Source organism: Haemaphysalis longicornis, unplaced genomic scaffold (assembly GCF_048455015.1).
Source record: "Haemaphysalis longicornis isolate Haplotype H1 unplaced genomic scaffold, Haemaphysalis longicornis Haplotype H1 scaffold_1, whole genome shotgun sequence".
Lineage (NCBI taxonomy): Eukaryota > Metazoa > Arthropoda > Arachnida > Ixodida > Ixodidae > Haemaphysalis > Haemaphysalis longicornis.
Window position 1 is genome coordinate 1,100,559 of NW_027526203.1, and position 27,339 is coordinate 1,127,897.

Consider the following 27,339-nt stretch of genomic DNA (forward strand, 5'->3'; position numbering starts at 1 on the left):
TGTGTGCCTGCTGCCCGCGGGGGTGCGCTCTCTTCCTCTGCTCCTCACTGAATGTGTGCCTCGTGTTGTGTGTGTTGTGCTTTGGCAAGCTGCTATGACTTTGCTGCCTTCTTTTATGTAGTTTTCTTTGCTCCTCACTAGCAGTGCTTCTCCTTTGGGATTAGTAGTTCCTGGAGAAATGCGGTAAGGTACCCGCCTGACACTTCTCTCTCCTGTCATGTCCATGGGGGCAAAAAAAAAAATCTGGCGGTCTTTGCATTTTTTAAAGGTTTTTTTTCTCATGTTTGACACTGCACGGCAGTCTAAGCCTACTTGTTCTGGTAGTCGGCAAATCTTGCTGCAACGAAACTGACGAGACGTGCGATAAATTTTGTGGAAGCGGAAATTCGTTGTGGTAAAATCTGCCCCAACACACTACAAAAGGGCACGAAAAAGGCATTTGTACAATATCCGCATCATTGACTGCATAATGGAATCTTTAGAAAAAGGCATGATGCACAACTGCGCCATGTTTATTCCGATAGCAAAGGTACCGGTGGTTATCACTGTTTTCTACCCGCACGTAAAGAGCGCTTTACTGGGAAAGCAATGCAGTTGTGCAATATTGTGGAGCAAGGCACATCTACTGGCTGGTTAGTTTTAGGTAGCTGCTATGGCGTTGGAAGTTTGTGGATCCCGTTCTTCTCTTAGCCGCTCCCGTTATCTTGTTCTCTGGCTGGGCACTGCAACATCTGACGTTGGCAGGCAAGTGTGCGCTTGCCTTTATCACGAGTGTCCACTTGCTATAGGGACTGGGCGATCATTGTATGGCACCACTGTTGCTTCAGCCAACAGCGCCGTCTGTGGCGAACCGCTCGTCAGTGGAATGCCGTGTTTAACTTCGCAGAAATACATTTACTAAAGCCATCAGGAATCGTGTACAGAATACCGCATGATAGAACGTTTTTGCTTGTCGTGGAAAAGCATTGCTTTATGACTTGCAATGGTTGCTGGCTAGTTGGTTAATGGTTTTTCAAAAAACAATACCTACGTGGCTGAAAGACTAGAGACAGGAGGGTGCCAAAAACCTGCCCTCAGCTTCACAACTGAATGTTGTGGTTGAATTTTACAAGCTGCCACCTGCGCTTGAAAAATAATGCACTCCTCCATCTAACAACGACGATGGTTTATTGCAAAGCTTTCTAGTGTGGGTTTCCTTGGTTGCCTTCTCGGTTTAAACTTTGACTAGTAGAGCTTTGAATTTGACCAGCACGCAGTTTGGTCTTTTGATTGCAGTGTCTTTGACTTTGACCCTTTCCCATTCTATTTCGCACTAAGAAAGCTTCGCATTCAACCATTGTCGTCGTTAGATAGAAAAGTGCATGACTTTTCTGTTTAATTCGAGGGTCGAATTATTTTTTCGTCAAATGCGACCCCCCAGTGTCTATTTTTTATTGCTGATTTAAATTCTTCAGATGAATCTATTTCGAGAAAAAATTATCGTAATTTTTTAAGGTGACCATAAAGTGACAAAAAATCGTTTGTGGTGTTACATACATGTGGTTTACTCAACACAAGAAAAATTCTAAATAAAAACGAGAGAGTAACATGCCGGCACCTTTTGAGTGAATCGAAATCAGATAACATCAGTTTCGCGGGCGCAAAAAGCGGGAACCCGCCCGGAGGATGATACCAAAACCAGCCGCTGCGCCCGCACGCGCGCGCAGCCGGATGTGCGAGCCATAGACGGCACATCGCTCCTAAAAAACACAAAAAAAGGAGAAAAGAGCCTTATCAGTTTCGCAGGCGCCCTTAGTCTGTGGCAAGTGCAAGAAGCGAGAGGCGCCCGGTGGGCGTAAGGGGCCTTAGGTGGGCGATACCCAGCGCACCCCCTCGTTACCGGATGCGCGCGCAAGCGATAGGCGGCGCGCCGTTGAAGTAAATCATAAAAATAAAAAGAGCCATCGGCGCAAGAAAATAATTTGACGTATTTCCGCAGTGTGGCAGCACATGCCAAGCAAAAGAAGTTGGCGCAAAAGGCGTGCTTTTTAAACGTACAAGCGATGACGTACATGTACGTTATTGACCATTTTGAAGGTGTATGCGGAGGACGTACATGTACGTCCGTGACCCTGAAACGGTTAATTTTGCACTTCCATTACCCCTCTCCAAGTCTGTGTCTGTGCTGGAGGACTCAGGTTGACGCACACCTATTTGCGGCAACTAGTCGCGCGTTTTTGGTTTCTTCACAAGGCATTACACAATTTTTTAGGTACTCGGTCAAGACTACTTAAGCAATAACAAATATGGGCTGAAGTTAACACTGCCACATTTTTTTAGATATCGGTACCAACCTTTACTCCACTCAGGAGGTAAAATTGGAAGGGGTGGTGGAATGGTTCGTAGCTTGGGCTGTTGGGTGGTTGAATAACTTTGGCTCTTGATAAAATGACCACTACAAACGTGGGAGTTCCGCTTCAGCTCTCAGGCACCCATGCTGTCACTCAATGGTTACAGAAAGTATAAAGTGCCACGACGTTTCCAAGGCCACACAGTAATCGATCTCGTACGGTAGTGCCTTTCTCTTCAAAGCACACGGATTGAGGTATCCCACCGTTAAGGCTGGTGTAGCAACCATAGTCATTGAAACCAGTGACGATAATTTAAAGGGGTAGAAATGAATACTCACAGTAATACAGTTGAACCCCTTTATAAGAGACACGTACCGGGGAGCAGTTTCTGTCTCTTATACGAGATGTCTCTTATAAGCAGGGAACCATGTTTTCACTTACTAACCAGACCCTAGTTCAATGTGGGCACCGTATGACTAAAACAAGCTCAAAAAACGCCACAGCATGTTGCAAAAGATTCATTCTAATTTATGTTTGGCCCCCAGAATTTATGAAAAAGTTCTGAATCTTTGTTTGCTTCATGACTTTACACTGTTTTTTACAACCGATTCTACAAGCTTTTTTTCTTTTCCCTGTTTGTGGAAGATGAATCATAGATATTGAGTTCACAAGCCTGATGAATAGCCAGTGCGCACAGCTTCTTCTGCTGTGTGCTCAGGCTATTCATTACGCTTGCAGGACTCAACATCTGCGATGCTTCTTGATTGGGAGTTACGCGAGTGGGAGAGCCTGCATGTGTGGTCGCACTATAATGGATGGCAGTAAGCTTCAACCACTTCTGTAAGTTGCATTTCTTTTGGCAGGGCTTCTCATCGTCATTTCATAGCTGACTGAGCCACTGTGTTTGCTTAAGTTATAATAAATAGCTGCTGCAGGCATCTGTCGTCCAGCTGTGTTTCCACAATGGAAGCAACTGCAATTAGTGACTGGTGGCACTGCATCTGAAGTTCAAATGTCTGTTACAAGTGATATTATTGATTAAAGTTCAAGGATGACGTGTCCCTTATAACCAACTGTCTTCTACATCCGATGTCTGTTATAAAAGAGGTCAATTTAATGGGAAAGATAGGGCAGCCAACCATGTGGGTGAATTGTGTCTCTTATACCCATTTGTCTCTTACATCCATGTCTCTTATAACGAGGTTCAACTGTAGTTCTATTCCTGCTCAGATAGCGCAGAGCCAGGCGCAGAGCGCCGCAAAAAGCCCTAATGTCAATGTAGCCTGTTACCAACCTTAAAAGCGTCCAATAGTTTACGTAGCTGTGCATTTAAGAAGAAATAAATGCTTATAATGGTAGTATAAAGGCCCAACCACATGCAGCGTACTTTTGGCGTTTTCACGTGTCGACGTCGTCCCGCGTCGACGCGTCAGCGCGTGTCGCCAAAAATACATGGCGACGCCAGCTGACGCCCGAGCGACGCCGATGTCTACGCTCGCCAGATATCGGCGTCGATGCAGCGCGAGAGAGCATCGGAAAGCGGGTGGCAGCGTCCGGGTTTCCTGTCCTTCTCGAGGTTTGGGGTCATTCCTTTCAGCAGAAGACAATCAATTTCTTTTTAACTTGCGGCAATCGGTTGCCTTGAGACAAATTGCAAGCTATTTCTGTTCGCAAGCGCTCATCCATTTGTGGCTTATTCGGCTTTCATCGGGGAGACCGGGGATGTGCGATAGCTTTTCTTGACTCAAATAAGGGAGCTCTGGCTACATTGCTTCCAGTATTAGCGTAATGTGGCTTGTCTGCAAGATCGGTGCGTGATGAGCAAGCGTTATCAACGCCAGAATTCTAGCGGCGCATTCCATTCCATTCATAGCTACCGTGACTTGCGCAGTGGAGACCGGGGATGTGCGATAGCTTTTCTTGACTCAAATGAGGGAGCTGTGGTTACATCGTTTGTAGCACTAGCATTATTGTTTTCAGCTCCAATATCGGTGCGCAAGAAACAAGCGTTAACACTGCTCGAATCTCTCAAATACGACAAAAACAAAGCACACCCGACACTATTCGTGGGCATCCTCAGTTAGTACTACAGTTGAACCCCTTTATAAGAGACACGTACCAAAGAGCAGTTTCTGTCTCTTATACGAGATGTCTCTTATAAGCAGGGAACCATGTTTTCACTTACTGGTCAGACCCTAGTTCAATGTGGGCACCGTATGACTAAAATAAGCTCAAAAGAACACTACAGCATGTTTCAAAAGATTCATTCTAATTAATGTTTTGCCCCAGAATTTATGAAACTTTGTTTGCTTCATGACTGTATTTACACTGTTTTTTACAACCGAGTCTACAAGCTTTTTTTCCTTTTCTTGTTTGTGGAAGATGAATCGTAGATGTTGAGTTCACAAGCCTGATGAATAGCCAGAGCGCACAGCTTCTTCCGCTGTGTGCTCAGGCTATTCATTACGCTTGCAGGACTCAACGTCTGCAGTGCTTCTTGATTAGGAGCTACGCGAGTGGGAGAGCCCGCATGTGTGATCGCGCTCCATCCAATGGCAATGGATGGCAGTAAGCTTCAACCACTTCTGTCAGTTGCATTTCCATTGGCAGGGCTTCTCATTGTCATTTCGTAGCTGACTGAACCACTTTGTGTTTACTGAAATTATAATAGCGACTGCAGGTGCCTATTGTCTACCTGTGTTTCCACAATGGAAGCAACTGCAATTAGTGACTGGTGGCACTGCATCTGAACTTAAAAGGTCTATTAGAAGCGCGATTATTGATTAAACTTCAAGGATGACTTGTCCCTTATAACCAATATTCTACATCCAATGTCTGTTATAAAAGAGGTCGATTTAATGGGAAAGATAGGGTAGCCAACCATGTGGGTGAATAGTGTCTCTTATACCCATTTGTCTCTTACATCAGTGTCTCTTATAACGAGGTTCAGCTGTATACCGAATTTTTCGAGCCTGCCTTGTCTCCTGGCGTGGTTGAGCGGTTGAGGGCCGGACTACTGTTTTGAAAGTTCGTGGTTCGAATCCTGGCAAAGCCAGTCCTCATCAGTTTTTTTTTTTTCAGTTTTTTTTTTACAGGGTACAGGTAGGGTGGGTGCCAGAGTACCTTGCCTTTTAACCTACGAATGACATTCAACGGTAACCTCAGTATCAAGGCAGTGCTGAAATTTGTCTTGCTTACACTTTGAATTCATGAACGTGCTGTGGTTACATAACATGAAGGTTAAATCAAGTAGCAAGTAAAGCAGTTGTGCGAAGTGTGTTTTCGTTTATCATCCTATCTTATTTGTTCAGATTTGACCGTGCTGGTTCGAGATGCATTTTGCAAAATTTCAATATTTGCCTGCCAACATGCTTTCCAATGAATAAAAACTCCAAGGGATTTTTTTTTTGTCTAAGCTAGGGTCTTTATAATTGCAGTTCAAGAATCGACAATAACTACTTATAAACGACTTCAACTGGATGGCATACGTGTCCAGTAACGCCCGCTGACGCAGCGACTGGCGCGCAACTTCGTTGGTCTCATGCGGTTACTTGCCCTCTCCTGCGTGTCCACGTGTTGCCGCCAAAAGACGCCGATGCTCACGCGACGTGTGATTTCGCGTCCATGTGGTTAGGGCTTTATTCGTGCTCGGATCAGGTGGAGCCAAGCGTAGATCGCTGCAAAAAGCACTCATGTCATTGTAGCCCAGACCTAACTTTAGAAGCGTCCAAGTTTACGCCGCCGTTACTGCATCTAGTCTGCTGTTCAGCTGCCCAACACGCCACCAACACGAACCCAACACGCCACCTGTTCAGCTGCCCGGTCCCTATAGGGATAGGATGATGTGGGTTCAAGACTAAACAATCATTATTTTCGCTTTTGAATTAGAAGAATGATTGAAGGAAAACTGACAGCTGCTCACAATGCATGCATCACAACACAGTGCCAGCAGTGCTCATTTGCGTGATTTATAATTGATACAGATTAGCTCCTCTTGTAAAGATGGTCAGCCACATCATCACCAGCAAACAATGGCGTCCATCTATGTTTTCGCTGGGCAGATGGGGGGGGCGCATGTTTTTGGTGCGCCGTGAATGCATAAAAAGTGAAGATGGCTGGTGTTGCACATATTTTATTTTAAAATGAATGTTCAAACCCAGCCCAACTGAGCGAAAATTTCGTTGAAGTGAAAACAAACTATACAAAGGGTATGTTGTGGTGAAGATTTTGTAGCATTGACTTCTATGGCTAGCTGACGGGGAATCGGAAATATTTCATGGGAGCAGTGTTTAGCAGGTTTTGAGGGTAATTGGTAGCCCAGAAATTTTTTGTGACCTCTGCTGATGAAAAATTAAAGCCGTTCCACTCAGTGTAAAAGCTGTCGGAAGTGCAGAGCAGTGATTTGCCATAATGGGCTGTACCGCCGTTATCCGCTTACTGCTACCACCCCATGCAATTCAAGTTTACCGCCTTCGCAGTGCTCGCGCGCCCCCTGCCTGAAACTGCGCCAGCGGAAGTTCTGTTCTCTTTGTGCTTTTCTTCCAGCATGCGCCGGAGTTGCACTGCCACATTTTGCGTTTAATATCTTAAAACCCAACCCCACGGGCGTCCTTAACTAAAGGAACGCGGGCGCTGCCGGTTAACTACGTATATTTTTCCTCAAATGCACCTATTGTTTTCTTTGCGCTAAACAACGGGAAGATGTATGACAAGCGCCAGTGTTTCAAGAGTTTCGAACGCTTATGACTATATAAACCGCTTGGTTTTCGAAGCCTCTGGGGTATGCCGCGAACAACAGCATTACTTGGATTGGATTTGATTAGATTAGCTCACTGGCTGAGGTTGACCAGTTTCGCATAGCTCCTGGAGAGCTGTGCTGCTATGGTCCCTAGAAAGATTTGCTAGTCTGCCGTCCGGCGGTCGCGAAGGGGGCTCCTCCGTGATGCATGCAGCGGCGGTGCTGCAGGCAATCGGAGTGCGGCCGGCCAGTGCCGGCGCGGGGAGCAGTGCAGTGGACGGCGCTCCGCATGCTGCTTTCGTAGGTGTGGGCGGTTTCAGCCGATTTTAACTGCGTTTTCGTCCTCTCTTGGTTTCATCATCAGGACAGATAACTGGGCGAGTTGGTTTAGATTCATCTTCACCTGTTTGTGCTTGCCTTACTTCAGTCCTTCCTCCGTGTCTTTTTTGCGCCTAGGGAAGGTAAATCTCTTCGTTTCTGTGTACACAACACATTAGCCAAATAAATTGGGACCTATGATACGAATACTTTTTTTTACCGAAGCATGAATTGATGGGAGTGCGTTTTCGCGTAATATGAACGAAAGAGGAAACACGAAATTGTGTCGCTGCGCTCTGTCCTCTACATCCTCTTCCGGGGAAAAGATTTCTGCACATACTCGGGGACATCGGAAACTCTGTCGGCACGGAGTCTTTTGCTAGCTGGACACATTATGCGGAATTTCGACTTGTTACCTAGCAAAGAAGCATTTTTGTGTTTACCCCCGCCGTACGTACACTGCCATGGATACGTAAACGCGTGAAAATATTTGTGGGGTGTGTGGGCGTTCCGCAAATTCTTTTGTGGCCCTTTGGAACCATCCTAGCTTTTCTGTTTGCGATTCAATTTTAAGCTTGAACAAGATCTGATGAATTCGCATCGTTAATTAATTAAGCCCAATCGCACGTTTTCGCTGCCTCCTCAGTTAGGAATATAAGTTAAATGTTATAGCTGAATAAAAATATTACGTGTGTACGCATGCATACGATGTTTTTTGGCATTTATAGTGAACAGACAGAAACTGACATAGTATTAAACCCTTTTATTTTGCGTGGCTGTAATTTTTGTGAATTCCACGATGTGGAAAATTCGATAACGTAATTGACGGGCATGCGAAACTTATTTTTAATAGAATCAGGCTGCCAAACAGTAACTGCGCTTGCAATATTCATTACACAGAGCCTTTTTTTTTTTTTTGATCGCCCGCATACTCTTGGTGAATTGTGAGGCGCACGCGGGGAAAGCAACGAGGGAGAATATTTGTGTTATGGCCAATCATTTTATTTGCGGCTGTTTGAAATTAAGAAGAAAAGTTCTTGAGGCTTACTTAATTCAATGACCTAATGCCTTGCTTTACCCCTCCCTCCTGCTGAAACCCCTCCCTCCCCTCCCTCCCCAAAAGGGCGGGGGGGTTGGCTGGGCTCGAAGTACTTAAGAACGTGTTCTTTTTTGGGGGAAAACATTTCACTTCGGCTTTTTTTTTTCCGCGAGCTAGCCTGGCCAGCTACATGCCGACCACGTTCAATGCATGACGTTCGGGGATAACCCAAAAGTTTTCACGATTAATTAGAACAACCACTGCACCTGGTGCCACCGGGCTCTCTTTGAACGTGATCTCACTGTCTCAACATTGTGTGAAATAATGGTTCCAGCGGCGGTAGCGAAATGGCTACTCTTTGCTGTGGTTTCACCCTTCAGTCTCACTCGTGAAGGTCAGTGGCCGCAAATAGGCTCCGTAGCCCGATTCGAAATTAAAGGGTCGTGTAGTAGTACAATCGCAGCTTCAATTGTGAACTGATGTACCGCGAGCCGTTAAATTTCACCACTCTAACTGGCAGTAGCACTCACCGTAGCAATAGCGTGCGGCACAGGCCGGCCGGCAGCTGCTCTCGCTCCGACCGCTCCGGCGCTCCGATTGCTCGCAGTGCCCTCTGCGCAGTGCCGTGTGTGCATCAGCGGCGTGGACACGCCACCCGGTAGAGGTGTGGGGACGGCAGACTAGCAATTATTTCTAGGGACCATAGTGCTGTGAATGCGTGAGGATTGGATTGGATTGGCTTGGCTTGGCTTGGATTGGTTTTAGGATTGGATTGGATGATAAGCAGCAGTAAGCATGATAATCAGCTAATCCTAGACAGCCAGGAAATCTAATAACCAGCTGAACCTTAGCTCGCGCTACGTATGTCCTGGCACAGCCCCTCTTGACGTTTGAAGCCTCTGGGTTTTGCCGCGGCGAAGGGACCGTGACAGGCTACATCGTAATGCCGTGGCGATATGCTTGGTTCCAGCGAGTGAGCTAGGACGACAAGGCGAGTGCCTGAAGTGCTCTGCACTTAAAGGGACAGACAACCGATTTTTGTCGCGTATATGTTCTCTATCCCAAATGAAAGCCGGCGTTTTATTTAGCCCGGTAACCACAAGCAATTTCTAAAGAAATTGGCGGAAATAATTTTAATTCGGCAGCAAACTTCCTGAAATCGGAAGGGTGGCGGTTCGTAGTGTCGAAACTTGACACTACAATATGTGTCCCTGTCACGTGACCTGCAAACCCAGCAGCTACTGTAACTGCTGAAACGTTTATTTACATATTGAAAACCTTTTAACACAAGTATTTGTACAAGGTTAAATTGTATATGTATTTCTAAACATTATTTTGAAAATTTTAAACACACACCGCCCGCCGCTGCAAGGTTGTTCTCAGTGTGGCTAACTGAGCCTCCATGCCCAGAATCAACGGCAGCGTTCAGTAAACAGACCCCGTGAAGGAGCTTTGACGATTCTGCCTGAGTCAGGGGCGTTTGCTCTGCCAAAATAATTGATTTCAGTTTCGAAATACGCCAACGGCAGCTTAAAAAAAAAAAAAAAAAAAAAAAAGAAGAAGAAAAAAAAAAAAACGTCGTGCCCGGGGAGAATCGAACTTCCCGCCTCTACAACGTGAAGCCAGATTCTACCTATCGTCTATCCCAAAAGATGGCGCATTCGTGCAAAATAGACCGTTGCATTAAAAACGCACACAAAGGAACAGGAAAGCCTGCGATTCAAACTTTTTTAGCTGGAGAAAAGTTTTTAAATATCGTTTTTCATTTCGCATACAGACAAAAGTATGTTGCCGAGCTACTCTATGTCATGGTTGCCAGCATTATTTTTGGGAAGGACACATACGCCTCGTAGATCTAAAAAATTCGATTTAAAAAATTCTAGGGCGTTATCAGCAAAACCGTTTCTCGTCTAGGGGCTTTAAGTGATGCCCTTTCATTTGGGATAGAGAATATATACTCGACAAAAATCGGTTGTCTGTCCCTTTAAAAAGCATTTTGGCTTTAGGCCGAGAGCCCCTTTGCAACGTGTTTTACGCAGGGGTTTAGCCTGTTCGGCTTCTTCACACAGCTGCAGCGTTGTAAGAAAAAGCCAGTGCAAGGGCACTGCCATGCAGTGAAGCTGGGCCAGAGTGTTTGTGCATGCCTTTGTGTTCATGCGTGTGTGTGAAGGGGGGGGGGGGGGAAAGGGGGTGCATGTGCCTTATGGCAAAGCCAACTTTTGGGCACATTATTTGTAATTTTTGAATCCTGAAAAACTAGTCGTGCGTCACCTGTAAGCTTAGTCTGCACCTCGAATCTGATTGTGAGATCTGCTGATGAGAAAGGCATTTTGGCTGTTAAGGCCCCTTTGCAACGTGTTTTATGCAAGCATTCAGCCTGTTGAGCTTCAAGAAACACAGCTGCGGTGTTGTAAGAAAAAGTTCTGCTTGTTTGCACACTGCTGTTTGTAAGCTCCACAACATGTGAATGGCTGTTTACCGTGTTTACCCAAATCTAGGCATTCCCTATTCCGTGCTGGTCCCTTAAATTTTGGAAGTCCAGAAAATAATTTTTTGTAATGTAAGCTGACCAGAATACCCAAGGACGACAGCAGACGGCAAACTAAAATGCATTTATGAGCCACAAACTTGCTTTGATTCCCTCAACATTGTTGTTGCTGGCTTTGTTGTTACTATCCTCCTTGTAGCTGTCACTCGCAGAGTACACACCACCATATTCTATGCTGTCAAGTGCATTTGCAATGGTGCACTTCTTGAACAAGCTACGGTCAAGCGTTCGGGGATGTCATTGTAGGCTTGTCTCAAGATCCCCTCCAATGTGGACCATTCAGTGCTGAGTTGTCACCTTGCCTGGAAGTTTGTTGTGCTCTTGGCCGCCAGCATAACTTTTTGTTCAAAGGCGAACTTGTACTGCCAGGTCAATACGGAACCCTGAGCAAGCATGATCAAAATGGCTGCTTGTTGGTTTTGTTATGGTTGATATGGCTGTGTGTAGTATTGCCTACAATACTTCATCTTTAGCGGAGCCTCCAGGTGGCGCTAACTGCGTGCCATTGTCTGGGTGTGAATGAGTACTGGGCACATTTTATTATCAATTTTCAGCTCTAGGCTGACTCTTGCAGCTTGCATTCTGAAAGAAAGTATCAGCTTAGAATCTCATGAGCTCCTACAGGAGCCAGCACTCTGGTGGCCGATTTGTGTCTTTCACGTTTGTTCAGCTTTGTGTTGTGTTCCTTTTAAACAGGCTGCAATTCCGGCAAGAATCGTCGCAGTAAGTAGTCCATGTGTAAGTCGGTTGCGCGTGCCATGTGTGGGTAGTGTGAATGACGTGCGTGCCCCCCTCCCTGTGAATAACAGGTGGGCCTTGAGCGGGCGGAGACCCCGACGTACCGCAGCCTGCTGCCAGTGATGGAGGACGGCACCAATGTGATGGAGAAATGCTACGGCTGCGTGGAAGACATCATGCGGCAGGTGCGGGCGTACGTGGACGAATGGCTGCGCTACCAGGCCCTGTGGGACCTGCAGCAGGACATGCTATACAACCGCCTGGGTGACAACATCAGCCTCTGGATGAACACCCTCGTCGAGATCAAGTGAGCAGCCCTTCCTTGCCATCCATCTATCCAGTGGACGTTCGTCCACGCAGAACTTTACCCGTTGCTGCTGCATAGGGAGCAAGCCCATTTTTGCAGGGCATTAGGAATGTTGTTCTTTTGACGCTACTGCTGCCAGGCAGTCTTAAAGATCGAGCACGAAAAGTAGGTGCCTTCTTGCAGCCACCGGTGCCATTTGTGCTATGTTCAGGGTCTTGCCCGGCAACCTATCTGTGCTACAGGTCTGGTTGTGGCGCGTCCTTATAACCCTGGTGAACGTGGGCCGGCAAAACATTTCTCTTGTCTCCTCCACCTTTGAAAGGGGGACGTAATGTAGTGGTGTTTTTGGAAGCTGCACCCCACTGAGGAAATGAGTTATTGCGGGAGGCTGAAAGGTGGAGGAAAAGCATTGGGTGAGGTTAAAGGAGAGGCTCAGTAAGAAAGTGCATTCGATTTCAAGCATAGGCCATGCCAGCAAAGACGTGTAACAAAAACTGGACAAGACGGAGGCTGCAATACTTTAGAGAATGCTTTGAAGAAAGAGTGTTGCGCCTTGAATTTTCGGGGGATTCCTTTTCATATGAGGATGCCCGAAACAGCGCTCAGCTAAGAACAGGGTTCGCACAGGTCCTTGAAAACCTTGAAAACCCTTAAATTTAGAAGTGTAAATTTCAAGGCCTGGAAAGTCCTGGAATTTTTAAATGGTCCTTGAAAACCCTTGATTTTTCTGGAGAGAACCAATGGCCCTGTCTTTTTACAAGAATTTAAAGCGTTTGTCTTGGATTTTAGGTGTAAACAAATGTAAAGAAACATTGTAACAATCAAGTTTTAGTGTATTGTGGATTTTCATTATTACGAGGCAACATTGAGAGCAGGCACTTCGAATCCAATCCATGTCACAATACAATCCAGTGAAAGCTGGCTTCTGTTCTCTATCTTGCATCTTCCATCTAGACTGTGGACGGTCGCTCATTGCATGTGTGCTGTGCCTCATATGCTCCATCTGTGTTTGCTCTGACGTGCAAATGGTGGACGTGTACATAGTTCTTCCGGCCTTGCAGCAACACTTGCTGATTTAGTTTCAGCTGGAACTCTTGCTGACAAAGGCGATGCAGGCAACATTAACCAAGTTTTGAAATCAAACAGCCTGAGCAAAACACCATGAAAAAGAAAAACCTCTAAATACCAACCATGAAATAAAAAAAAGCTGGGGAGCATTCACGAACCCGTTAGTGCCTATCTAAATGTACACTAATGTGCTTAGGTATTGTGCAATAAAAAACCTTTGAAAACATTTTAAATAATCCAAGAGAAAACATTAGATGGGAACCTTGAAAATGTGTTTTCTGGTCCTTGAAAGTCCTTGAAAACCCTTGAATTTTTACTTCTGAAGCCTGTACGAACCCTGTAAGAACCATACTTTCTTGGAAAGCATTCAGTCCATCACTGGCCAAATTAGACTCATCGAAGTCTAAATGCAGTTCAGGGCAATCTGGCGACATGATATTTTACAGTTAAAGGCCAACTGCAACAAAATTTTCGGCTCCTTAAATGCACTATTTTCCGATAGTATTACCTTAGAAGTTGCTACCTGCAAAATTTGGAAGCCCAAATATGCGTCGCTGCATCGTAAGCGAAGATCAAAATCGCTCTTAGTGAACTGAAACTGGAGAAAAAAAGGGCGGCCACTATGCACGGCCGGAAGTGACGTTACACTCAGGAATCGAGTGGGCGCAGCCGGCGGATTCTCCCACGGCTGCCTGTGAGAAGTCAGCGTGCATTCGATGTATTTTGGGTCGTCTGTTTCTTCAAACATATAGAACATGTGTGAAAAGGGGTTGGGAAGTTCGTGCAACCATTATTGCTTCGCTGTGAGGTGCGCCTATAGTCGTCCGGTAAAACGAAAACACAGGCATCGCGAGCCGTCGTGGCGAAGCTGGGAGCTAGGAAATAGGTACAAAAAAGGCAGCGTTGAGCGCTAGATGGGCACCGGCACAGCTAATATTTCCTGTGTTGATTGAACCATCCTGTGTTTGTGAGAGTAGTAGTGGTAGCACCTTTATTGGTAAGGATGGCCAAAGGCCAGTTTAGGGAAGAGGAAGGGGAGTAGGGGAGGGGAATGCAGCGTCTTTTACAGGGACGTGGCAGCTTGCAAGGACCAGAGTCGACCTTAGCTACACTGCCCGTGCTAGGCAACTTTTGATAGCAAACAGCCCTATTTTTTGCAGTAGAGGTTTCTCCATAGTATGATAGTCTTCTGGGGTGCTTCTTGTGGGCGCGTGGAAAGATATGATGTCTGAGCAATGTTGCGAGAAGGAGCAATCCTGAAGGAGATGGTTGAGGTCTGCATATGTGAGGGTATTGCAGAATGTACATTTGAGAGGCAGATTGCGTGAGAGCCATTTTCGGATTATGTGCGGGGTGTGTAGGCGGCGTTTGCTAGGAGCTTGAGAAATACCTCACCGGCTCGTGGCAGGGGAGGAATGCCGGTTACGGGGGGAGGTGGGGATCGGAGCAGACTTTTTTATTTTTGACATAAAGTAATGAAATTTGGTAGGTGCATTGAAAAACACTCCAAATGGTGAAATTTGAAATTTCAGGATGATACCTTCAGTAGTTTTTGTGTTACAGAGGTGTACATGTTGCCCGCTCGTGGAAAGCCTAGCAAGGTATTGACATATGGTAGGAAGTTCAGAATTCTTTTTAATTGTAGTCAAAAGAACACTACAGGGTATGACATTCTTCGAATTTTTTTTACACCCTTCATTTTTTTGAGAACATTATTTTCACCTGTACCCAGTAGTATAAGCTGACTCAGCTGTAAATGTCACATAAAAAATAACTAGGCCCTAAAATGAAAATCCGAGAATGTCATACCCTGCAGAACTCTTCAAGGATTGAAATAAAACAGACAGTGTCAAAATCCACCCAGTGGTGCCCAAGTTATCCTTTCCATGAGCAACGAAGAACTTGTAAAACGCACTTTTGAGAAAACGGCGCTTAAAGTTTACGAAGACTTCTATATTTTTCAAACTGCACCAGCAGCATAGTCCTTGCTGTCCTTGCTTGGGGACAACCTCAAAGACCTTTGCCCTTTGATTTAGTGCATCTGAGAGGCCTTCCTGGCCAATTGAAGGTTTTCATGGCGGCGTCACTCGTCACCACTCAAAAAAGAGGGCAATAACTGTCCCCAGAGGGGTCGTTTAAAGTCACAATTGGCACGTACGTGTAGCGCTGCACTTCACGAGTACGTTGGTACCACTTTCAACAAGCAGGAAACACAATGTCCGCAGCAGAGGCCACTTCGAATCGAAGCAGACTTGAGTACTATTCACACAGGTGGCGATAGCAGCACTTTTCTCGTTTGTGAGAGAAAAAAAAAAAAAAAGCTACCGTGGGAGGGAAGCGACGAAACATGCCAGCTAGCGTGTAAGAATTCGGTTTCAGCGCATGTTATCAAAGTTCAAATACAGTTTTATTATTTTTGTTTACACGGGCAGTTTTGTTCCTGTTAGCAGGGTGCCCGTGCCAAATCTTTAGATAATTATGCCATGCACAGGGGTGAGACAGCTGCGCATATTGCACAGTTTTGATACAAATTCGTTTTCTTGCGCCATGCTGCTCCAAAAGCTTGAAAATTGCAAAAATTGCGCCAAACTGCTCCAAAACAGCCCGAGAGCCAAAGATTTTAACGCTCCCGTGAGTTTTAGTGGGGAAAATGCTTACTGGTGGCATAATTTTCCAGCACCCCCAAGGTCATGCTGTTTGTAAAGGTTTAATTGATTGATCATTCAATAAAAAAACGGCATAAAATTGTCCCCGAGACAGTTTTTCAAAAATGACAATGTCGGGTTGCACATGTTCAAATATTTTGTGCATTTTTAAAGTTTCCCATCGAAAACCATTGCAAATTCCTGCAGCAGGGGTGGAACTGCTGCACCAATTGCGCCATTGTGCGCCAATTTGCCCTGCTGCGCCAAGCTGCGCAGAAACGGCAATTTGTGCGATTATTGTCCATTGAGAGCAAACAAACGCCAAGTTTAGCCGAGTCTTGTCGTCGTCCGGGCAACACTGAGCGCTGGCTTTCCGGTTCTATAAACGTTGGGCTTTCCGGAGCGCCGGATTTCTTGTCGATCACCCGTTTAAAAGGGAACGGTAGCAGTATATCTATCATATCTATCTATCATAATAGACGCAGCCGCATCTACGCTGCATCCATAGCCACGGCAGTTTAGTGCACTCGTGGTTCCCTCGTGGAGTTTATCGCAACATTGTTATCGCCGCGGCTTTCCCGGAAGGCTGTCACCAGCATGAGTAAAAGTACTTTGAACAGTTATCTAGTGTTATAACTTGAGGCATGGCCTCTAGAATTTGCAGCTGCTCGAAGTAAGACGAACGACCCCTTCGCACATCCTTCGCACAGTAGTTTTTGGTGATTTAATTCTAATTTTCGGGACCTGCACGAACCGAGAACGAAGCTGCTGCGCGCGTATATTATCTCTATGTATTGTACGATACTGAGCGCATGCGCACGACGACGCGAGCTTCCGCGCGAAGAGCTCTTCTACGATACTGAGTGCATGCGCACGCTCCTCTAGTGTTGCGGTGGCCGCTATCACTTTCCTCTCCGCTGTCGAGTCAGGTCGAGAGCTGCGGGATACGAGCGCGTTAGGGTTCCTCGGTGGGAATTTTCGGCGCCCACGAACCCCGAACTTACGACCAGTAACCACAGCTCCGCTGTTAATAACGGCCCTTTTGCATCAGAAGTTCCTTTGAAGCCGAATTTTTCGCGCTGCTTTAATAAAAGAAGTGGTGTGGAGCTAAAACAGTTGCGTGCAGCGTGCCACACAGCCGCCGTACTCGTTCGCGCGCCGACGAGGCCCGACTCGACCGCGAAAGCGGGCGTCTTGATGGGATGCCGTGCTCGCTTTCACCTTCGCGTCTACCACGAAATGAGGCGTCGTGAAATCGCCGTCTTTGTTCGCTGCCTGCCTATAGGGACCGGGCAGCTGGACGGGTGGCGCCACCACTCGGCACTCCCCTCCTCAGTGGAATGAGCCGGTGCATTGAACTACACAGCCTCCCGTTGTTTTTGTCGTGTTTGCTTCGGTGCTTTGTATGTTTTGGTGGCGTTGTGAGCAGACATGTGAGATGAAACGAAGTCTAAACAGATGTGTTGGGTTCTTAGATGCAGTAATGACTACGTAAACTTGTCGGACGCGTCTAAAGTTGGGTATCGGCTGCAATGGCATGAGCGCTTTTTTGCAGCGATCTGCGCTTGGCTCCACCCATTCTGAGTACGAATAAAACTACTATTATTAGTATTATTTTCTTCTTAAATGCACTCACGGCTACTCAAACTTATTGGATGCTTGTAAGGTTGGGGAAGGACTACATTGACATGAGCGCTTTTTGCAGCGCTCTGCGCCTGGCTCTGCGCGATCTGAATAGGAATAAAACTATTGCAATATTAGAATTCATTTCTACCACTTTAAATTATTTTCACTGGTTTCAATGACTACGGTTTCCACCCCAGCCTTAGCTCTGGGATACCTCGATACGTGTGCTTTAAATAGAAAGGCATCTGCATACGAGATGGACTACCGTGTAGCCGTAGAAATGTTGCAGTAGTTTACACTTTCTGTAACCGTGAGCTTTGTACCTTCGGTTTTGGTGAACGACACTGTGACAGCATGGGAGCCTGAAAGCCGATGGGAAATCCCATGTTTGTGGTGGTCATTTTATCAAGAGCCAAAGTTATTCACCAACTCAACAGCCCAAGCTACAAACCATCCCTCCTCCCCTTCCCGTTTTACAACCTGCGTAGAATAAAGGCTGGCACCGATAGTTAAAAAATGTGGCAGTGTTAACATCAGCCGGTGTTTTTTATTGCTTAAGTATTCTTTACAGAGTACCTAAAAAAATCGTGTAATGCCTGGTGAAGACACCAAAAACGCGCGATTAGTTGCCTCAAATGGGTGCATGAGCCCGAGTCCTCCACCATAGACACATTTCCGACACGCTGGAAAAAGTTGATTTGGAGAGGGGGTATGGAAGTTCAAAATTAAACAGCAAAATCATCTAGCCCTCCGTCTAATGATTATTATGGTTGAACACAAAGCTTTCTTCGTGCGAAATCGAATGGGAAATGGTCAAAGTCAAAGACGCTGCGATCAAAAGACCAAACTGCCTGCTGGTCAAATTCGACGCTTAACTAGTCAAAGTTTAAATCCAGAAGGCAACCAGGGAAACCCATACGACAGAGCTTTGCGATAAACCATCATCGTCGTTAGACGGAGGTGTGCATGATTTTTCAAGCGTAGGTGGCAGCTTGTAAACCGACCGCAGCATTCAGTTGTGAAGCTGAGTACAGGTTTCGGGCACCCTCCTGTCTTGGGTCCTTCAGCCACGCAGGAATTGGTTTTTGAAAAACCATTTACCAACTAGCCAGCAACCATTGCAATTCTTGTAAAGCAATGCTTCTCCACGACAAGCAATAACATTCTACTATCATGCGGTATTTATTCTATCAATGATTCCCGATTACTGTAGTAAGAGCATTTCTGTGAAATTAAACACGTTTCAACCGTAGGTAATGAAGATACGGAAGCGTCGTCCATCACAATTTCTGTTTTGAGGTAAATCTTCGAAGACACTCTCCAACTTTGTCTTTCGCTTGTGCACGACGTTGGCGCCGTTTCGTCATCAACTGCCAAAGGCCAGCGCCGCAGCATTCCTAGTTCGGTTGCACACACCGGCTTTGTGGGAGCACTTAGTGGCAATATACTCCTGGATTCGTGAAACTGCGTGCAGTCATGAAAAAATTGCATGAAGCAACGAACTTTCACTTCCAGCTTGACTTCCAGCTTGGCGCAATGAGCGTCGTCTGCTATTTGTAAATACTGAGTATGGGCGTAAATAACACACATCCCTCGTAAACGTCACATCCACACTCAAGATTTACCGATCCGAAAATGCACGTGGTGTTACGTTCGCTTTGCCAGCCGCATCGCAGAAAAACGACAGAAAGCCATGCACAACAACGCTGCGCTGACCGCCACCGGCATTCCACTGATGAGCGGTTCGCCACGGGCGGCGCTGTTCGCTGAAACGACGGTGGTGCCATACAACGGCCGCCCGGTCCCTATAATGCCTGCCTTCTCGGTCGACGCGGCGGCGGCAGCTTGCTACGAATACGGCATCATATTGTACGACGCCCGTCTTCGTGTTGGGGCCTATCGATGGAGACGATGCGCGCTCGGCGAGTGCTGCGCGGGTAGGGCACGTTCGCGACGCCTGATTTCGCGGTTGCGGCGATGGCGGCAGCGGGGCGGCGCACTGCACGCGATCGTTTTATCTCGAAACTACTTTACCAAAAAAAAAAAAGCAGTCACCGTTAGTAACATAGTGTTGATTATTATACAAATAAAAGCCAAAAAGTCGCTACATTTAAAGGAATTGGCAAAAAGCAGGTTTCAGTCCCGAGTAAAGGGTAATATCAAGTTGCTAGCTCCTATTTGATTTATTGCGCTCCTGCTAAATAATTCTGCCCAATTCTATTTTTCATGCAGTTGTTGGATTAGTTGCTCTTAAAAGTGTGCTCAGCCGCATTATTTAAAGCAGTCAGTGTGCTCCAAAAGTGCTCCGAAATACCCCCTAAACTGCTCCAAACCTGCTCCAAAATGGGATTTTTGCTGCTCCAAAGCTGCTTCAAAATAAGACTTGCTGCTCCCGTGCCTGCTCCAAAAAGCTAGACCCTGCTTCCACCCCTGCTGCAGAAAAAATACTTATGTGTACGGAGGCGACAAATTGCTTTTGCAAGTTGATGAAAAAACAGCAATTTTCGGAGCGCCGTATCTCCGGAACGACATTACTGGGCGCCGCCATCTTGGTGTGGTGAATATTGGAAAACGTGGCCGCCTGGCGAAGCAGTGGCTCGGGGTTCAGGAAGAGTGCTCTTCGCTGATTTCTGGCGTGGTTTTGGTTATGGGGGTGGCTGGGTTTGCATTTAGTCTGAGTTGTTGCGGGAAGTTGCGCGACTCGAAAGACGGGAATTCATCAAAAACAATGTGGTGCCCCCGAATTCGCCATGTTTCAGCCTTGAGTGTGAGGAGCGCTGCGTGCTTGAAATGATATTTCGGGCTCATTGCAGTGTTATAAAACGCCGAGTTATTGCTGCCTGTGACAGCGAGATAGCGAGCCGCAGGAATGGGGCGATCGACACTGCCGAAGTGGCGGTGCAGGCTACATCGCCGCAAAATGTTCAAGCAGTGTCTGATAGCAGGACGAGCTATTATTGCACGCTAGTAATAATGGTTTATCTATCTGAAGTGAAATTTATTGCCAAGAGAAAGTTGGCTGAACATACCAACGTTACTCGAATTACAATCGTAGGGAACAAGTACCTTGAGGATCGAAATGGGAGGGCTGGTGGGGTGCGACGACTGTCAGTGACCCTCGCTTTGTGCAAGTTTTGCCTGGGCTCTGTCGGTCAGACGGCGCGAGCCCTACTACCTGGAGGAAGTAGGTCATCAGCCACCGCTGTCGCTGGCCCGAAAATCTACATCAGATGGTTTCCAGCACACATGGGCGCCACAGTAGGCGGCAGGCCTAACCGGAACGAAGAGGCAGACTCGACTGCACGCGAGCTCACGCACCGTGCAGCCGGCACTCCGCCGTCTCGACAACTTCCGGCGACAGATCCCTGCCCAATCACTAATTATAGTGACTTGCTCGTATGGTACAGAGAGCAGCGTCGAAGCATGGCTCGGCCGCATCACCGTCTCTCCAGAGAAGAAGAAGTCCATCTTCGTAGGCTTCAGACAGGCACAGTGCTTACTCCCGTGCTGGCGAGACATGTGCGGCCCGGACATTACGCGTCGGCAACGTGCAGTGTGTGTTGTGCAGTGCTGGCAGATCTGCCACATGTGTTGTGGGGGTGTAATGAACACGAACGTCGAGGGTACCCACAGACTCTACCCGAGAGGATAAACTCTGGGTTGGTGTCCACGAACCTTCTCGAACAACGAACGGTGGTCCAGCTGCTGGTGACAGCCCTGAGCAGACAGCGGCGGGCCGAGACGGGCGCCGAACGTCCTAGTGATGGCCGGGTCGTCCCTCGTGCCCCGCCCGGTCACGCTCCGGGGGCTAGATAGTGCTCCAGCTCTTGCCTTCACGACCAGGGCGGAACCCTGTGCGGTGATCCCCCTGGAGCAGGGCTACTGTAAATAAAGTCCTTTTCTCTCTCTCTCTCTACTCTTGTGCTTAAGGCCGAGTATGGGATTACAAAAATAATAATTTCGGCATCCACATGATAATTAAAATGCCTTACGATTGCTTAGTTTTTGAATTCGATATCTTCGATGGCACTCCATGCTATCTATGCACAGAGCCCAAGAAGTAAAAAAAAATGGTTTGTAAAAAGGTAGTGCAGTTCGTACCTTGTGATGCACCGGTAGAAAAAACTTTAAAATTTGATTTTTTAGGCTCCTAAGGTGACATAATTAACGTCGTTCTTCTGCTCCAAATCAAGGTTCATCTGCTCCAAAATCGAAATTTTGCTGCTCCAAAAACTGCTCCCAAAACTGATTTAGCTGTCTCACCCCTGCATGCAGTGACGAAAGCACTGCAGTGTCTTCACTTGTCGTGAAGACCTTTTCTGAGGCTCAATGCTGCGAAATGTGGCTCCCTTTTTTATGTTCTTTTTTTCCAACTGGCAAGAGAAATGTTGCCAACAGCCGCTCGTATTTATTTGTTTTTTGACAAAGTTGTTTGAACTAAATCGATTCCGTGCAGTGCGCCGTGTGCTGTACTTGTTCGTGCCCCGATCGGCGCGGTAACAGTGACAACAGCGTATCACCTCGCATGGGTGTACTCGCGCTCGAAGAGTCAACCAGCCGATCGTGCAGTGGGCCGCACAGCAATCTGCCGTACTCGTTCACGCCCCGACTGGCCGCGACAACAGCATATCGTCTCGCGTCGGCCGTTCTGCGTATTGCGTACTCGTAGAGACGCCCGGCCGCGAGCTTGCAGTGTGGCGCATAGTTGCCGTAGTCGTTCGCACGCCGATGCACCGACCAGCCTTGCCAATAGCGTATCACCTCACATAGGCCGTACACGCGTTTCGCATGCTCGTCGAGTCGATCGAGAGCCTGCTGCCGCCGTCGCGACCACGGAATCGGCCGTGGTGCTACTGCCGTACTCGCTCACCATAGGCGACAGCCGCAAGGGATTCCTGACTGGCACGTCACATCCGGAAGTTTGCCGCAGTGGCGACAAGTTGTGGAGACACTACGCTAGGGGCTGCGTCCGCTGAAGTGGCGTGTTTTTGAACGACTTTAATAAAAAAACTGCGTCTTGGTGGAGTTTAAAATTAGGACACCACAGACTTTAGTGGTGCATACCACACGTTGAAGCAGGATTTAGGGCTGGTAAATTTTCGTTGCGTTGGCCTTTAAAGAAGTATATGGTGTGCCAGTTCGAGCGCTGCAAAAAATGCACTGTGTATATGATTTTAGGCCGTAACACTTTTCTTGCAGTTAATGAAGAGAACATGGTAATAGCTGAAGTATGCACATAACCAAGGGTCATTTAGTTACCATGCATAGAAGCTTAGATTTTATCAGGGTCCTTGGTTGACGTTTGGCAGCAATGTTCTAAATTTTCCAGCATGATTTCATCTCTAGCATTATCCAAGTTTTTGTATTAATTCTATGGCTTGTGGCAATAAAGTGCCAGCCGAAGATTAAATGCAAATGATTCCGATGTAAACTCACTTTGCTGTCACTTAACTCTAACTTTTATTTATCACTGATGTCAAACTGATCGCACAGCTGCCTGACGGCTCTTTCATCCAGCTGTGTAGACCTGTCCTGTAACTCCTCTGAGCGGTGGGTGCGAAAGTTGAAATGGTGGTTTGTTTTGGCTTTGTGGGGACCAGGGTACTTACGGCGACCAAGGTCGACCCTTGAGACTCGGCCGCAAGGCTAGCTCGTCTGACCGCCGGCCAGTGTAGCGGCAGAGAACAGCAAGGAACACACAAGACACAACGAAACGGCCAAACTCGCATTTATTGGAGCTACACCAGTAACGTGGTCAACTCATTGCTCGTCCTGACCCAGCCGACCGGCGAAGATCAGGAGGAGGGCGCAGTGGTGGCAGACAAAGGAAGGGGAAAGCCAGAGCTCCGGTACTCATGTCTGTCGTGGTCGCTCGCTCGAACCCCAAGAGACCCTTGCTTCGTCCCGCGCCCCCAGACCGGCCCTCGGGGGCTCCCGACAGCCGGTCACGAGAAGAATGACCGCCGCGCCACCGCCGCGTCATGTCTGTGCTGCGACGGAAGAGACGCAGCCACTGAGGGGAGAGAGGGAGCCTTCCCCCCTCGCCTAGGTGGTGGGTGGCGAGGAATGGGGGAAAGTGCCAGGACTCTGGGTTTCCCACAATTTGAATATCATTACTCGGTAGAGTTGAGTGCTTGCTGTCCCAAATAGTCCAGCTTGGGTTTTTTTGGCCAGCGTCCTCCATTGTGTTCTTTGTCCATTGAGCGCATGTTCACTTTTTTCGCCTTGCAGGAAGTCCCGCACCACCTTTGACACCACTGACGTTCGCAAGAAGATTGGGCCCGTCGTCATTGACTATGGCAAGGTTAGTAGCCTGATAAAGCTGCAGCCAGAGTAGAGGAACTGGCGGGTTCCAGCCTTGCTTACTTAATATTATGTACCAGAAGGGCGGCCTTTCATATTAACAGCTTCTGCTGGTGCCACTTGCATTAGTGCAAGTACGAATTCACCCGCTCTTCCAAGATTTGGGTATAAAGCAAAAGAGTGGGGCTGTCGTTTTTCTTTTCTTTTTTTTTTTACGCTGACTGCACCTAGTGACAAAAAAAGCTTGTCACGACCCAGAAAGGGGGGACGCGGCTTTCAACTTCAGAAAAATGACCAAAAGATCGTTTTTTAGAACGCCACATATTCAGCTTCTATGTTTCCTATTCTGTGCGTCTGCAAAGTTTTTACGCTGGAAAGCGTTGCAAAGTGGCATAAAAAATAGTTTTCCCAGGCGCGGTGACAAACTATCAGCGCAAAAGGGCGAAAAAATGGCAATTTTCAGAGCGCTGTATCTTTGCAACGGTGCCACCGGTCGCGGCCGTTTTCATATCGTTATATTGGCAGAGCGTTCGTCTTTCCGGTTCCGCTCGTCTCTTTTATCTTCGTTCATTCACAAACACACGAACGGCAGAAAAGAAACGATGCACAAACGAAGCTAGAAATAGATACTGGACCGCTATTCGTCCTCCGGTCGGGGCGTGCTAAGACGGCCCTCTTGATTGGGTGTCGCGGCGAAATGCAAGATGGTGGCCGCCTGAACTGCTAGCGTGGGCGGTGCGAGTTCATTTTCGCTGCTTCGCTCGGCCAAGTTTCTGTTCAGTGTGTGGAATTCAACAAGGACGTTATCGTGACGGGAAGGCCTCAGATCACGAGCCAGATTACGGGAAGTTGTGTGGCTCGAACGGTGGAGGTCATCGAACGCTTCGTGGTGCGCGTGACTCTACCGTCGCCAGACCCCGGAGGGTGACGCGGTGTGCGCGCTTGCGATACCGGTTCGTGAAGTGAACTTTTAGTCGGATTTGCGATGTTTACACGCTTAGTTATTGCTGTGTTTTGATTGTGGGCTTGCTATCGCTAGCCTTGGGAAAGAAACGGTCGACGCGTCAAATGCTGCGGCGTGCACGGCATAGCCGACGCGCATAGAAGCATCACATGTCTGTGCAACCGGTTACTATTGAACGCCAGTAGTTGTAATTAATGCCTGCGACGTTAGATTTAATCTTGAAAGCGACCTGACAAGCCATATAAGGGATAATAAAAGTACGATGCGTCGCGGTAAGCGTGTGCTGTGATGCGCGCAAGCCAAATTGCTTTTCTTGCGCAACGTTTCCCGTGCACTTGTAAAAATCATGCAAACAGGTTTGAGTTGGAATATAAGAATAAAAATATGTTCTCTGCGTTCAAAATTTACCGTACTGCCGCAGCATTTAACAGTGATTTTTTAGGAAAATTATTGATACCAATGCATATAATTTATGGCTTAGGGCATACTGACTGTGCTGCGAAAAATATTGCATGCCTTGAACGTTGAAAGTAGTGAAAACCCCTTCCATCAAAGTTGGAGTTATGCACAATATTATACCAAGCTTCAATGTAGCTCATTTGCATCCTTGTGGAATGCAAACTTTTGGCAATGAACACCTGCACGGATGAGTACTAAGTTGCTGCCCCAGGCAAAGTAATAAAACATTGAAGAAGCCAGAAATTTTCAAATTTAAGTAGAAAAATTCTGCACTTGTTGCCATTGGGACAACACTGCAAAGGGAAGTTGTCCAGTGCGATACAGCCAACCAGCTAACCTACTTTGCATTGAAAGCCATCTCCCCCTCCGTTTGGTCTGCTAACTGGGCCATGTACTCTTCACAGAGGAGCTGAAAATTGTTTTCGGGAAAGAGAAAGGCTGTAAAAGGCACTCCAATTTCAAGGCAAGGCCTTCCAGAAGCCCCATGTTCAAAAGGACATGAAATGGCTAAAACCGTGAGGACTTTTGATAAGTGAAACCTATGTTGCAACTTCGAAAGCGGTTTTCTCAAAACAGTTCTTTTGCCACCTGTGTCGCTTGTTCCAGGGATTTCTTCGTGACCGCTGGGTCTATTTTGATTCCGTTTCTTGCATTACATTCCTTGAACAGTTCACGTCGTGACACTCTTGGTTTTCCAGATTTACTTTTGTGATTTTTTTATTCAAATATTTGTTCACAGTCGACATGCCTGTTGCACATTAAATTCTAAAAAAAAATGAAAACTAAAAGACATTGTGTTGTAAAAAAAAATTCTAAAACTGTCACGACCTCGTCCATTCATTTGAGAATGCAAAGCACTCCGAACAAGTTTTCTATCATGTTTTATAAGTCGCTTAAGCTCGGTACAAGTGGAACAGAAAGAAAATTTAGTAAATAAAAAAGTTATCAAAATATTACCTTGAAATTTTTACGGTGTTATCACAGAAGCATTTCCAGTTGCTGTGCCAATTTTCATCAAAATCCACAAAGAAAAAAAGTTGATTTTGAAAGCCACGTCCCCCCTTAAAGGGACACTGAAGTGAATTTGTCAAGCTCCCGTTTCTGCTTGCACTGCGTAGACCGGCTCAAATTAGCACACTTTTCATCGTTTATCCGGTTGACAAATCGGTAATTATTTTACAAAGCGCGAAAGAAGAAAAACTACCATGCGCGGTTTGCGGCGGCCGCACCAACTAAGGCTGTGATGTTGAGAGGAGGGGGCACCATGATTGGACGATACCCAAGGTTAGCAATCAAACAAGTTTCGGTTTCGGTTCTGTAAAACACAACCGATGGCGTTGTTGGATGGGCATTCTCAATATCTCAGTAATCATCGTACCGCGCTTCTGCCATGTTGTCGGCTGTAAAATGCATAAGGTAAGCCTCCCAGGACGGCTTGGAATCGTAGCATTCACTAGCCGAGGCCTACACAGTGCATGAATGCCCTCTCCGTCCCCGCAGACGCTCAAATGCCATGCGGTTTTCCCCCATATTTGGAGCTTCCCTCACTCATGCCTGTATCGTAAAAAGCGTGTTCGCACCAGGCCAAGGGTCTTTTTGATTCTGGCCTGTGCCCACTGCCCGCAAGCAGTCGGTGCGTATGGCAACAGCACGCCAACGAGAACTCGCTAGCGCGCCAGTGCCAGCCTGCGCGTGTTCTGTGAACTAGTTCGTGGAGCAATGAACGTTGCGGCCCAAAAAAAGGTGAACTAAGGGCTGCCAAGCTTGGATATATAAGGTATATAATGTATAACCAGTTTACCCTTTTATTTAGTTTTAGCATTTCAAGCAGCTTGGGCGACTGTTTGTTGTTTTGCGCTTGTGCAGTAAGCACCCCCCAAGTTTCCACAATATCTTACGTCTAGCAATTGCATTTCTTAGACGGAAAAGCGTTCGCAGATGCGTACTCGTGCTGCTGGCCGCTGTGCTTGTTCGCCCAGCGCAAAAAAGTGCTTCCCGCACCCTAGTTTTACGCTGTACGGTAAAAATATCAGTTGATTTTATTTCCTTAGTACCTATATTGACTTCGCTGACTCTTCTCCCGCCTTCAAGAGGCCTTATATTTTCCTACTGGTGTACCAGTCAGCGAAGCGTTGCATGTGCGCTTGTGCAGCGCTTGTGTGAAGCGACCTTGAGTTGGAGCTAGATACAGTGTACAAACTAACCAAGTAAAGAAAGGCACATTCTTCCATTCGCAAAGTTGTCCTGGCTTCGTTT

At 47.0% G+C, this 27,339-nt stretch overlaps 1 protein-coding gene across 1 annotated transcript in view; it reads left to right on the forward strand.

The window, feature by feature from the left end:
• Positions 1 to 27,339, forward strand: part of LOC144174886 (dynein heavy chain, cytoplasmic-like) — a 408,801-nt gene that overhangs the window by 86,688 nt on the left and 294,774 nt on the right. Inside the window, exons 15-16 of the mRNA XM_077703850.1 lie at positions 11,783 to 12,018; positions 23,589 to 23,661. Coding sequence (XP_077559976.1) covers positions 11,783 to 12,018; positions 23,589 to 23,661 — 309 coding nt within the window. The remainder of the gene's footprint in view (positions 1 to 11,782; positions 12,019 to 23,588; positions 23,662 to 27,339) is intronic.